The sequence below is a fragment of the Monodon monoceros genome, unplaced genomic scaffold (genome assembly GCF_005190385.1).
Source record: "Monodon monoceros isolate NGI ecotype Baffin Bay Population unplaced genomic scaffold, NGI_Narwhal_1 Super_Scaffold_21, whole genome shotgun sequence".
Taxonomy (NCBI): domain Eukaryota; kingdom Metazoa; phylum Chordata; class Mammalia; order Artiodactyla; family Monodontidae; genus Monodon; species Monodon monoceros.
The window spans coordinates 73517872-73532170 of NW_021703778.1; the positions used below are offsets into that span (position 1 = coordinate 73517872).

At 43.8% G+C, this 14299-nt stretch overlaps 1 protein-coding gene across 1 annotated transcript in view; it reads left to right on the forward strand.

Annotated features, from left to right (window-relative positions):
* THSD4 (thrombospondin type 1 domain containing 4) overlaps positions 1 to 14299 on the forward strand; it is a 558493-nt gene that overhangs the window by 103772 nt on the left and 440422 nt on the right. The window contains exon 5 of the mRNA XM_029236987.1: positions 1972 to 2074. Within this exon, the coding sequence (XP_029092820.1) occupies positions 1972 to 2074 (103 nt within the window). The remainder of the gene's footprint in view (positions 1 to 1971; positions 2075 to 14299) is intronic.

Below are 14299 nucleotides of genomic sequence, written 5' to 3' on the forward strand. Positions count from 1 at the left end.
GCTTTTCTTCTGCTCTTACACTGTGATTTCATGTTAAGTAATTTGGCGTGTGATTGAGGCTTGGGAGTGGCTGTTAATTGCGGCTGCCTAGTCTGGTGCCAGGCTGGCTGCACCAGAGGGAGCACTTCGAGTGTATATTCCTGAGCCTCTTGTCCACCCTCCACTGGGGCGAAGCCCGAGAATCTGTATTTTTAACACACCCCTTAGTGATTCTTTCTCATCGCAAGGATGGTACTTACTCCCAAGCTGCCCAGCTGATCCCATCCTAGTCGAACTTCGGTTCTGGCCAAAGGGTTGTAACAAGCATCTTAGCTCCAAATCCTTCACGGAGGCAGCTGGTATTGCTGGAAGCCTACACGGTTCCGGCTTCAGGACCACCAGCAGCTTGGCTTCCAGAGCCCTTGGAGACAGCCTTCCCCAGCCTGTCAGCTTCTCACCCATTGTCAGAGCTCAGCTGGCCCTGCCCATCCTTCCGGCCCTTTTTCCCCACCAGTTTCCACCACGTTCTGCTTCACATGGTTTCTTGCTCCATATGGTTTGGCTCAGGCTGCAGCAGGGTTATGACCACCCTGAGTGTTTGTCCCAGCAGCCTCTCCAAGTGCCCTTGATCAAGCAGGGGATGTTTTTCCTTCCACCTGGTTTCATTTCTCCCTCTGTTCCCTCATCTTCCACGAGACCTGATGTTTCTGATACATACAGTAGATTTCTTTCTAAATCCTTCAGGACGTGAGCTGTCATATTAGCAGTTTACTCCAGAGACTTCTATACAGAGCTTTTCATACTTAAGGGGCCAGATGCCTTTTCCGTCTGATTATTAAAACACCCCCTCACCACACACACACCTTACACTTAAGCAGAGTGTTGCTAGTTTTAAAAAGCTAGATCCTAGCTTTAAAGGAGAGATTGTGATCTTATTTCACATTTATGTCACATTTATCATTTATAAATGGGACTTCCCTGGTGGCGCAGCGGTTAAGAATCCGCCTGCCAATGAAGGGGACATGGGTTCGAGCCCTGGTCCGGGAAGATCCCACATGCCACGGAGCAACTAAGCCCGTGTGCCACAACTACTGAAGCCCTCACGCCTAGAGCCCGTGCTGTGCAACAAAAGAAGCCACTGCATTGAGAAGCAAAGATAAATGAATTAATTTTTTAAAAAAGAGATATTTGTTAAAAAAAAAAATAGAAAGAAAGAAAGAAAGAAAAACCATCATGCCAGATTTACTGAATAATAACCCTTGGAGGAGGGATCCAGGAGTTTGCATCTCCCAGGAGCTCTCTGGGTGGTTCTTTTGCATGTCGAAGGCTAGGAGCTCTTGCTTTAGACGGTGGAGAGAATTTAGGCCAGAATTTAGACATGATGGGAGGACACTGAGAGAGAGCCTGGTGGACACCAGACTTCTTGGGGTTCGATCCAGCCTCTGTCCTCACTGGCTGTGTGGCTGCTTCATGCCTCAGTTTGCTCACCTGTGAAAAAAAATCTAAAAATACCATATCAATCACATTGGTCATCGTGAAGATTAAGTTAGTTAATATGTGAAATATGCTTAAAATAGTGCCTGCACCTGGTAAGAGCGCTGTACATGTTTGCTGTGAATATTATCCCACGCACAGGAATGGCACGAACAAAGTCAGACAGATGGAGATGGATGGCCTCTTTGAGGGAGGCGAGCAGACCACTTTGTCAGGAGCAGGTTTGGGTCCGTGGTTCTCAAATTATGGTATGGAAAAACAACACGGGGAGCGTGTGAAAACTTTAGTGTCCTTCCGAAGTTTCTGATTTAGTAAACTTGGAATGAAGCCTTGGGACCTGCATTTAAAATTTTCGATACAGGTGATCAGCGCATTTGTAGAACCCCAGGTTTCGGTGGAGGAGGACTGGCATTTAACATTGGAGAGGTCTCCTGGGATTTGGCTGGGGCCATGAAGAGATATGCACGCTAATTGCATGTTTAATATCTGCTTTATTAGGTGTGTCCAGAAAGCAGTAGAAGTATCTGGGAGGTACAATGTGCATCCTACAACAACAAGCCGTTCATGGGCCGGTTTTATGAATGGGAACCGTTTGCAGAAGGTAAGAATAGCCCTAGCCCTGTCCACAGCAATTATTTTCTGTCTGTTCTCCAACCCTGTTGCCCTTTGGTTATTGCTGGAGGAATTGGTGTGATCCTGGCTAGAGTGACAATGAGGGAGAAAGTGTGACCCCCAGGGCAAGGGGGAGCTGGTAGGGGTCTTTACCAAAGGTAGTGGAGCTCAGGTGACACCTGGACCATCAGTCAGATGGATGAGGCATTGGCTGAAACAAGCAGTGTCTGAGGCTGGCAGGATGAGTGAGACAGGACAGGATTTATGGAATGGGTTAGAGCGAGAGTTTCAAGCTAAGGTTGTGAGGAGTGAACAGGGATGGAGTTTCCCTTTTCCTTGGTTCCTGCTACAAGCGCTGGTGTGGTGGCTTAAGAGAGCATGTAGAGTTGTAGGGTTGACAGTTGTTTGGCTTTTGTGCTGGGGGAGCCTTGAATGCTTTTTCCAAAGGTGAATTGTGGTAGGTAGCCATTGCCCTTGGGACCAAGGTTCCTGCCTTTTCAAAACGATGGAAGATCTGATATTGGTAGAGCTTGTCAGTGCTGTTCTAGATCTTGGAGTCACTTTCCTTTGTTGAAGCACAGATGATAACATGGCTTTTGGGCTGAGAAGTGTTCAATTCTGAGATATATCTTCCCATCACAGAGAAAGTAGGCTCCAAAGTGGTGCTGGGTCGAGCAAAACGTGTGGGGTTCAATACCGACAGCCATGCTGGCCAGAGGAGAGAGTGCAGCTGCCCTCAGTGTTCAGCTCAACGTCAGCCCAAGGCAGTGACTGGGGCAGCTGGGCTGGGCCACAACCCAGTGTGTGGAACACGGCTGTTATGTCCGAGCTCTGGAGAAATTGTCCTGGGGAGGGCTTGGTAATGAGTTGTGCGGATTCCATTACAGAATCAATGTCCAAATGTGGAAGGTTGTGCCTAGATGCCAGCCCTTGAGGAGGAGAAGGCAGGATTGATGTCTGCTCTGAAATGGGACGCAGAATTATTCTTGTCTGTGCATTTTTCTCCGAGAAGAGTCTGTAGCCTTGTTTGGGTTCTCAAAGTGGTCTCATGACCACTGCCCACTAGAATCGCTGAAGAACCTTCTAGAAATACTGATGCCTGGGCACCGCTCCCAGGGATTGTGATTTAATTGGTTTGGGGTGCAGCCTGGGCATGAGGATATTTTAAAGATCCCAAGTAATTCTAATGAGCAGCTGGGGTTGAGAACCTCTAATCCAAGAGGGAGGCAGGATTTCAGAAGAGCTGGTGACTCTGGCTTAAATTAAAGGCACAGAAACATGGGTGTTTCATAACCTGTGAAATATATTTTTGTGTCAGAACAACAGTACTTGTCAGTGAGCATTTTGTCTGAGCTGCACCCTTGCTTTATTGCTGGCTGTGGATAATAATAGCTGCTTTGCCGTGATTCACTGGGAAGAAAGGCGAATTCCTCCAGCCGTGCACTGTGCTCCCCATTGTTTCCCCTGGAGCTGGAGCCCCATTGCCCAACCCTCTCTGCTTAGTTCAGGGAGGTCATCTGCCAGCCACCTGATCCTGTCAAACCTGGTAGACTCAGGTCTAATGTCAAAAGCCCTTTGCCTCCTGCAAAGAAAACTTGTGCTGATATTTTCACCTATTATCAATATTCCCTGTGGATGCCTGCTATTGTCTGGTTTATGTATGATTCTACCTTTTCTGTTCTTTTGTTTGCCCTGATGTGTGCTGGACTTCAATTGTGAGTCCTGGCGGGGGGAGGGGAGGAGGCTTTTTGAACATTTGATTTAACTTTTTATTTTGGAAAATTTCAAATGTACGTAAAAATAGAATAGTATAATCGTATAATAATAACCTCCTATTTACCCGTCACTTAGTTTCAACAGTTATCAACTCATGGCTAATCTTTTTCATATATAACCCACCTACTCTTCCCCATCCAGATATGGGGAGCTATTTGAATTCACATTATATAGCATAATTCACTGGTGCATATATTAATTAGAACTCTTGGTTGTTAGTGACCGAAATCCAACCTACCTATATATAAACAAGAAAGATATTTTGTTGGTCATGTTACTGGGAAGTCCAAGAGGTGGGCTGGGATTCAGATATGTCTGCATTCCAGGGATTCAATAATATTAGGACCCTGCTTTTCTCTATCTTTCTCCATCTCTTGGGTCTGTTTACTTACTTCTCAGGTGGATGGGCAGGCTTACATGGCTTTGAACTTGCAATCACAGTGAGAAAGACTCTGTCTTATCTAGTGCTGTGGGTTGAATTGTGTCCCCCAAAAAAGATATGTTTAAGTCCTATCCCTGGTAACTATGAATTTGCTTATTTGGAAATAGGGTCTTTGCATGGTAATTAAGGTGCAAGTTAAGAAGAGGTCATACTGGATTAGGGTGGGCCCTTATCCAATATGACTGGTGCCCTTATAAAAAGAGAAGAGGCACAGAGACGCACATACAGGGAACACTCGGGCACAGAGACAGAGGGAAGATGGCCACGTGACGACTAAGGTGGAGATTAGAGTGATGCTGCTACAAGTCAAGGAGCACCAAGGATTTCGGGAAAGCACCCGAAACCAGCAGAAGGCACAGAAAGGTTCTTCCCCAGAGATTGCAGAGGGAGCGTGGCCCCGCCAACACCTTGATTTTGAATTTCCAGCCTCCAGGACTGTGAGAGAATAAATTTATGTTGTTTTAAACCACCCAGTTTGTGGTAATTTGTTACGGCAGCCTAGGAAACTAGCATGCCTAGTGATGGTTTCAATCTCAGAAAAACCACCCTGTGATCTTGTTTGGATCATATCCCCATCCCTGGACCTGAGTTCAGGGCCTGAGGGGGTCGTTGGGCTAACTCAGGTCATGTGACCAACCCTCTGGTGGGAAACACACATCCCAGCAAGTGGAGGTGGGGAAGAGGGGATTGTGACAGACAGATAAACAGGATCTTCTACAGAAATTATTATCTACTTTTTGGCCATAAGCCCTGAAAGTTTGAAGAAGGCAGTTAGAATCCTGGTATTTTACAAAGAAAAGAAAAATACAGACTAGCAGCAGACTAAAGAAATCAGCTATCTTCTACACTGTGTTTGTTACTTTGCCTAGAAAATTCAGCATTCTTTAAAAATATTTATTGACGTTAATATGTCTCACATGCCTAGAAGAGGATCACATAGTCACCGAAGCTGCATTTACTTTGGCTTTCTTTGAACAATTCTTCTTGCTGCTAAGATTGTTTTCTTGATTTTGTCCTCTTTCCTCTTAAATGACTCCCAGGCTGACCAGTGGGAGGAAGACGCTGTTAATGTTTCTGCAGGGTGTTCATACTTTACGGCTGGATTTTGCATTGGGCTCTTGGTTTTGTTTGGAAGTCTACTGCTATTTGCACGTGCCTACTTAGGGAAACAGCTGCACTCATTCAGTCCAATGCCACACAGAGTAGTAAAAGCAGAGTACGCTCTCTGATAAACACACTAATTTCTCCACATGCTTCTTCTTAGGCTTTTAAATGCATTTCCTGGATATGGTGATCTGTCCTAAGATAATGTGTCTAGGAATTTTTCTCACAGACCTAATACCGTAAAGACGATAGAAGTAGAATTCCAGTGCCTCTGCATCCCTGTTTACTCAGGATAGTGATCGTTCATGCCTGTCACCCTAGTCCCCCTTCATTCAAAACCACTTTGGGCAATAAATTATATGGTCAACCTAGCTATAATGGGAAAGTCTTCTTTAATAGGAAGACATTTCTTCAGGTGAAATTTTAGGGGAAATTTGTACCTGTTCTCACGACTAGAGTGTTGGGTCTGGGCGGCACTAGAATCTGGAGTTTTTCTGGGTCGCTGTGGGCCATTCAGCAGCAAGCATCGGTCTTACTCCATAAATCAGGGACAGCTTTGTATTGGAGTACTGTAAGTGCACTGTGTGTCGTAATAGCTGAACTAAATAGGGTGCAGATCTAGAAGCTAAAAGTGAGGCTGAGTCAGAAATCGGAGGTTGCTAAGTGGTCATGTGACCAGGGCCACTGTATCTGTCAGGCCTTAGTAGCTTCTGCTGCAGGAACAAAGAGCCCCCAAATCCTAATAAGCAAAGAGACTCCAAATCCCTAATGACATGAACAAAAGTTTGTCTTATGCTCATGCTCCCTGTGTAAGTATTCTGCTCATCCGGGGACCCAGGCTGATAGAAGCTGCACCTCAACTTCTGCTTCCACTGAAGCAGGGAAAGGGAGCAAGTGAATCACACATGGGTTCTTAAAGCTTCTACTGGAAGCGATCCCTGTTGTTTCTGCTCACATCTCATTGGCCACAGCAAGTGGCATGTCACACTTAACTTCAAGGGCAGCAGGGAGGTACCCATCCCACTGTGTGCTCAAAGGAGGAGAAATTGAATATCTGTGACCAGCCCTAATGACTAGCACAGGCAGGAAGCTCCAACAGTGCCTTCCTTCTAAGTCCAGGAGACTTTTATTAGGCTGCTTGCAAGGAGAGTAGATTTTGCTCCAGGAAATATTAAACGTGCCACATAGTCTCTAATAGCCACAGAGCCCTGAGCCACTGAGACCATTTCTTCTCCTTGACTAAAGCTCTGAGGGGCAGAGGTGGAATGTTGGCGCCCAGGTGCCCAGGTGTGCTGCTGACTCCCCCACCAGTCTGTCCAGGCACAGGTACTCCACTGGCGTGTGGGGCAAGGGCTGCCATAGACATGGACAGTATTATCCAAACTGTATGACATGAGGAAGGAAGGCTTAGGACCAAGTGCTGGTGAACCTGGGATTAGGATGTTCATGTTTTAATGAAGCATCTTCATTCATTCCTAGGTACCTGCAATTCTCCATCCTACAGCCCACCCCTCCTGCACAGACAGTTCATAGTCATCAGGGACCTTTCAGAGTGGACAGGGAAGGCCTAAGGGTAATGAGAGGAGTTTTCCAGTAATATCCACCGCAGAATCCATTCTCAAGCTCTCTTATCTATGCCTAGGAATACCTGGCAAGACTAGGCCATGGTTGCTTACATATGAGTGTATTATTGAGGGCAAAGCAAAATCCTGAGGGCAACCTCTTGTGAAAACAAAACGGTGATTTGGGTTTTATATATGTTGAGTTTGAATGAATGGTAGCGAGATGCCCAGCAGGAAGTTGGGGATGTTTAAGGGAGATACCTTAGGGTTGTAGACCTGTATTTGAAGTCATTGGCTTTGGTGTGATAATTAAAGCCACCGTGATGGATACGACCTTCAGTAGAGTGTAGAATCATGAGGACAAAGGGATCCAGGAAGGAGCTTTGGATTACGCCCACTTTAAAGAAGCAGGGGAAAGAGAGTCAACCATGAAAGGAGCCTGAGAAGAGGTGGCACCAAAGCATTATAATGCCTTATATCATCTCTTACAGTAATATAGTCTATTATGGTCTATAAAGTTCTCTTATTACATACACCACAGTGAGGAACAAATGAGATAATAGAAATTGCTTGTATTTATTGAGCACTTACTACGTAGCAGGCATAGCTCTAAATGCTACTCATTTACTCCTCACAACAACCCTGTGAGGTGGTGCTATTACCGGCCTCATTTTACAGAAGAAACAAAGTATATAATAGTTAACTAACTTGCCCAGGGTTATCCAGCTAGTAAGTGATAGAGCCAGGTCCTAAACTCAGAATCTGGCTACAGGATCTCTACTCTCAATGTGTATGGAAGCCAGGAGAAAGATGTGTACAGTTGTGAGCATTTAAGACCAGTCTTTGGGTACCTGTTTTCCTCGTAAAAACTGTCTGAGTAATTAACATTTAAATTTTCTTAAAAAAATGAAAGAAGGGGCAGTGGGGGAGAAGCAGTCATAACAGCTTAACACAGCAAGAGGTCAAGGAGAGAATGAGAACTGAGAAAATAAGACTAGGATAGACGGTTGGGAAAACCACTGGAAAAAAATTAGAGAGGGTAGCTGGTGAATAGAGCTAGCTCTTTCTTTTAAAAATTGCCATGATGAAGGCATATGGAGAGTGTTTGCTAGTTTAAGGGGAAAGAGAAAGGTTTGTTTGGAATGGCAGAGAAATGAGGATTCTGTAGATTGAGAGAATGAAACTTATAAAGAAGAATAAAGGGTTAATAGATTGGTGCCTATGAACCTACTCTATCCTAGAAGAAAAGGTGGAAAATAGGCACTTCTTCTCCTCTTGGAAAAAGTATGTTATTGTTTCTCTGCATTCTGTTATAGAAAGCTTCTTCACCATTAAATAAAAATGCATTTATTCAAGAGAAATGAAAGCAATCATAGGTCCATAAAAAATATTTGTTTAAGAATGTTCACAGCAGCTTTTTCCATAAAAGCTCCAAACTGGAAACAACCCAACTATCCATAAACAGGAGACTGAATAAACAAACTATGGTACCTTCATACAATGGAGTATTACTCAGCAATAAAAAAGGCCGCTCTACTGATGCATATAGCGATCTGGATGAACCTCAGAAACATTATGTTGAGCAAAATAAGCCAGATGTAAGAGTACATACTGTCTGATTCCTTTTATATTATGTTCTAAAGTAGGAGAAATTAGGCTATGGTGATGGAAGTCAAAACAGTGTTTGCCTGTTTGGGTGTGGGGAAGGATTAGCTGGAAAGCGGCATGATAGAACTTTGTGGAGCATTGGTAATGATCCAACTCGTGGTTGGCGTGGTTGTTACACAGGTGAATATAGCTGTCAAAACCCATCAACTGAATTCTTGTGATCTAGGCATTTTCTTGTATATAAATGATACTTTAAAAAGTCCATTAGATTCTCTTTCCTCCTCTCTGTCTTCATCTCTGTGTTACTAAAAGTGAAATTTAGAGCCAGTATAAATTTCACCATTATAGAACTATTCTAAGGCTTGCTGGTTTGCCCCTTTCTCTCTCATTCTTTTTTAAATACTCTTTATTACTGATCATGGAGAAACAAGAGGATTTTAGGGAGAATGGACTCAGATGCAGAGTATCATTTTTGGAATCATTTAGGATCGATCACAGGGCCTTGTTGGGCCTGGAAATCCTCAGGTAGGTCTGGAATCGGAGGAAGCAAGCTGCACACCTGTATAAGTTAGCATTCTTTTTTTTTTTTTTCCTTGTAAGCAACAGACACCAATTTTGGCTAAGTCAAACGCAAAAGGATTTTATTGGAAGCATATACAGTAGCTCCGAGAATCAACAGGAAGTGTGCAGGACCAAGCTGGGTGAAGGACAGAAACTGAGGAAGCTCTGGGGATCCAGGTGGACAGAACTGACGGTCTTACTTGTCTGCTGCTGCTGCTGCAGTGGATAAATTCCAACAGGTTTCTCCATCCAAGAGTCAAAACCCTGGAAATAAGAGCCCTATTGGCTTGCTACAGGCCACATGCCCACTCCTCGGCCGGGGGTAAAAGGGTGGGGGGGGGGTCCTGACTGACTTTCCCAGCAAGACTACACACAGAGGGGGAGAATTAATTTCCAAAAAGGAAATCCTGGTGCTGAACCAAAAGAAGGAAGAATGGATCTTGAAGGGCCCCAAACGACCAATGTCCATGACAGAAACTCACAAGTCAGGATGCCCATCTGGTTTGTCAACTGTCCTTTCAGCAGTAGGCTCACAGGGCTTCTTGACACCTTTGAGGGATTATTGGAATTAGGATATTACGTTTGAGTATCACTCGTTTGTTCTCCTTGTGTTTATGTTTCTGCAGATTTCTACAGAAAGGCCTCCTTATGCATGTATGGCATGTGACTGTGTGGGTCCCCTTTGCTTCCACACATTAGCAGGCATAATTCAGGTTGACCAGTGTGCATTTATTTACACAGGGGCACGGGAGAGAGGCTGGTGTTCTGTGGTAACCTTTACCATCCCACTGCATCCTGTGTTGAGGATGATGACCTCAGGGGGAAGGGAAGGGGGGTTAGTAATGGTTCTGTTCCTTCCCCCTGATTTCCGTAATCCTGGTCACCCTCCCGCTCCCCAGCGGGATTATCTACGTGAAGTACACCTAGAACACGTCTAGTTCTTGCATCCACACTGTGTTTCTCTGTGTATCTGAAGAGTATGAAAGATGTAGGGTGGAGCACACGGTGTCACATCTCTGTGAGTCTCTTTTCCCTGGGAAATTTAGGATTTAGAAAGGGAAAGATTGTTTGCGGGAGGCTATCGCCCCTGCTCTAAAGTATTCTGGAAGGTGTAAATGATTCGTGTAAAAGTGATTTCTTTCCTGGCGTTTGAACCAGCGTCGTTCTAAGTAATAGTAAAGAAAAGCCTCAGGGTATATTTCAACATCTAGTAAGCAAATTAGTCTAAATGTGAGTAATTTTGAGGATTGAAAACCAAGGGTAGAGCTTAAACCCATTGCAAAATATTAAATAATGAGACCCAATCCTGTCATTTCTGTTTTCTGAGAAGCTCAGCTTTCTTCAAAGACTGCCTCACCTTCGTGGTGTCAGGATGGGCAAGGTCAGATGTCACTACAGTGTTCCTATTCTACAGACGCAGGAACTGAGACTTCAGGTTGGATGGTTTGCTCCAAGTCGCAGGATAAAATAGAAGGATCAGATTAAACAAGAAGTTACATAACCACAGCCTGCTGATTTCAGAGCAGTCATTTGCCTCAGGGGCTACCAAAGAATTTCTCTCTCTGTGCAACCAAGCTGTGACTAATTCGGTACCTTTAAAAACAAACAAATGTGGTTTGTTTTTGTTTTTTTAAACATCTTTATTGGAGTATAATTGCTTTACAATGGTGTGTTAGTTTCTGCTTTATAACAAAGTGAATCAGCTATACATATACATATATCCCCATATCTCCTCCCTCTTGCGTCTCCCTCCCTCCCACCCTCCCTATCCCACCCCTCCAGGCGGTCACAAAGCACCAAGCTGATGTCCCTGTGCTATGCGGCTGCTTCCCACTAGCTATCTATTTTACGTTTGGTAGTGTATATATGTGCACGCCACTCTCTCACTTTGTACATTGACTAAGACTTTTCCAGTAAATCCTGGGACTCTGTCTTAATCCCTTGTAGCACAGCTCTGTCACCCTCTGAGCAGAGGCCTCTGACTGTAAATTGGTAGAGCTGGGTCCCAAGGGAGTGGTCAGGACATTTGGTTGCACCTTGCATGAACATGGAGACATTAGTATGGGGCCAACATCAAGAGGTTTTTAGAGTTAGAGGCCTTAGGGCTAGAAAGTAATCAATGAAAATGCAATTTCTGTTTAAACTGTAAATCCAGCCCATCCTTTTGCATATTTATCAGAGATTCTCCCTCATCTGCATAGTCCCTCCCCAAAAGCTATTAAATAGCAACCATACCTGTCTGTACCTGCTTCTTAGAAATTCCATGAGTGAGAACATTCCATGAGTCAGTGGGACTTGTTTACAAAGGATTAAAGGAAAAATCTGATGTGTATCTGTTGTTGGGTGGGAAGAAGGGAGAGGGCATGCTTCAGCATTCCCAGGCAGTCTGCTTCACCTTCCTCCTCACATTGCCTACACTTTGCAATAATGGCATTCTTATAATGCCACTATAATTCACCCTGGGATGATATTTGCCTGGCTACCCTTTGGAGCCACATTGAATGAAACCTCCAGGTTCCCCCTTCAGATACTTGAAAGCAGCCGTCTTGTCACCCTAAATCTTATTTCACCAGCCTGCTGAATGTTTATTTCCTTCAGTTGATTCCTTATGGATTGGAGCATGCAACTTGTTTATCATCTTGGCTATTCTCTTTAGAATCAGTACGTGAGTCATAACAAGCAGCTCTGGTTGAGTGTGGCTCTGATGTGCTGGGCCCGGGAGCAAGGAGTGTCACTGGGATTGATTAGTGATGTCTCGCGCAGGTATGGGAAGGGAAATGGCAGCACATACACTGCCTCTTTTCTGTCTTTACAGTTTTTTTATATATATTTTAATCTTATTGGAGTAGAGTTGATTTACAATGTTGTGTTAGTTTCAGGTGTTCAGCAAAGTGATTCGGTTATACATATGCATATATTCATTCCTTTTTAGATTCTTTTCTCATATAGGTTATCACAGAGTATTGAATAGAGTTCCCAGTGCTATACAGTAGGTCCTTGTTGGTTACTTATATATCATAGCATGTGTATGTTTACCCCAGGCTCCTGGTTTATCCACCCCCACCCCACCCCACCATGTTTCCCCTTTGCTAACCTTAAGTTTGCTTTTGATATCTGTAAGTCTGTTTCTGTCTTTCACGTTGTGATGATGTAGGTGCCAATTAACCCTGTTAGTTGTTTGAAAATTTGGGATGAGTTCCTATTTATTGAACAGAGATGAGACTCTTAAATGATTCACAAAGTTTGCCAAGCAGTACATAGGTCTTGCTTCAAATGCAAGTATAAAGCTTCTGATTTTAGAATACAGTAATCAAGGAAATGATGCAAATAAATATAATGAACACATCATTGTACTAGTTATGTCTAAAATGTGTTCACATTTAAAATGTAAGTAAAAACCAAATAATGTATAACTGTTTGTAATTTTCCAAGAGAGGCCTTTTAGGATGGCTGAAATAGTCAGGGGAAAGCCTGCTTTCCCAGAGTGATCCTTTAAATTAAGGGTTCTTTCAGGGGCCCAGTGTATCTAGAGGTGGAGGGACTAACCCAAGGACAATTTCTAAAAACTGGATTGCCTGATATTGAAGTGTGCAATAGGTTTCTTTCTACCTTTGGAATTGTATTTCCTGTCTGCATCTGAGGCTGTGTCTACTGCAGCAAAACAAAATGAAGTAGTGGCAGGGACTTCCCTGGTGGTCCAGTGGGTAAGACTCTGTGCTTCCAATGCAGGGGGGCCCGGGTTCGATCCCTGGTCAGGGAACTAGATCCCGCGTGCATGCCACAACTAAGAAATCCACATGCCGCAGCTAAATATCCTGCGTGCTGCAAAAAAAGAGAAAGTACAAGGCAAAATTTTTAAAAAATGAAGTAGAGGCAATGATTCATATTTGAATTATCCTGCTTCCAAACCGAGCTATTTTCAGCCTGAACTATGGAGAGCACTTGTCATCATGTCTTGAGTTCACATGCATCATTATCACACCTCTTTCCTGCAAACCTAGGTGACATGAGCAGCTAACTATTTGAGGTCCTTTGAACCCAAATACTTAGCAACCGGGTATATACTGAGACGTATGGTTTTCTTTAAGGTTACTAATTGTGATACATAGCCTGATAATATAAGGCTTTAGTTCACAACCATTTCTGTTCATATGGGAGAAATTTCTGGATTGTTGCATTTCCCTTCCCTTTCTTGTTCTGTGACTGTCACTGCTCCATTCTCACCCATGATGGAAACCAGTGATCTTTGGATGGCCCACAGAAGGAGACGTACATTTCTGGCCCTTTCTGTGCTGGAACTAACATGGTGCAGATTCTGTAGCTCCCCCGGGGCAAAGCAGAAGTACTCTATTATATGATTCATACTGTTCAGCTCACCCTTCTCTGGTTAGTGCTTAGTGTTTTCACTGGATTTTTCCATTCTCTCTTTTTGGGTTACCACATACACACGTATACACATACCACCACCACCACCAAAACCCCCTGTGAGGAAATCACTGTATAACTTTGTTGACAAACACGTGTGTGGATACGTTTAAATAGTTCAGAGGTAAAACAAGGAAAGGCCCCGTATAAATTCTACTTTTGAACTAAAGACTAGATAGTGGTTTTGAAAATGTAAGTGATCGATAACTGATAGCAGCTTTGGAGCTGGTCAACAGACTTTACAACTCAAGATTGTTATTTAGTAATGAATGACAAGAAAAGTTTAGGAAAACAAAATTCTACATTGTACTCAGTTAATATTTTTCTTTTCAACCTTGTTGCAAATGGTTTTCATCGCGGAGGCATGGAGGAGAATGGTGAGTAGACACCGACTGGGAAGGGATTGCAATTGGGAGACGCTGAAATAGAGCAGGTTATCGGGGTGGAGAGAGCCGGGCATTTCAGGGGTCAGAACCGCCAGGCAGACAAGCCTTGTCATGAGCTTAGTGAGTCCAGAGGTCACCAACAGATAGGGCAAGAGACTGGCAGGGCAAACCATAGATTTCACATGGTTACCCAATTCATTTTTGCTTTAAGATTTTATCAAGTGAGCCATAATTTATTGCGCTGAGTCAAGTTTTGTTCGGGGGAGCGATTAAAGTTTGGGTTAATCCCTGGAAACAGCTTTCGTCTGAAGTCATGTTCCAGCAAACGATTTTTTAAAAAAAATATTGAG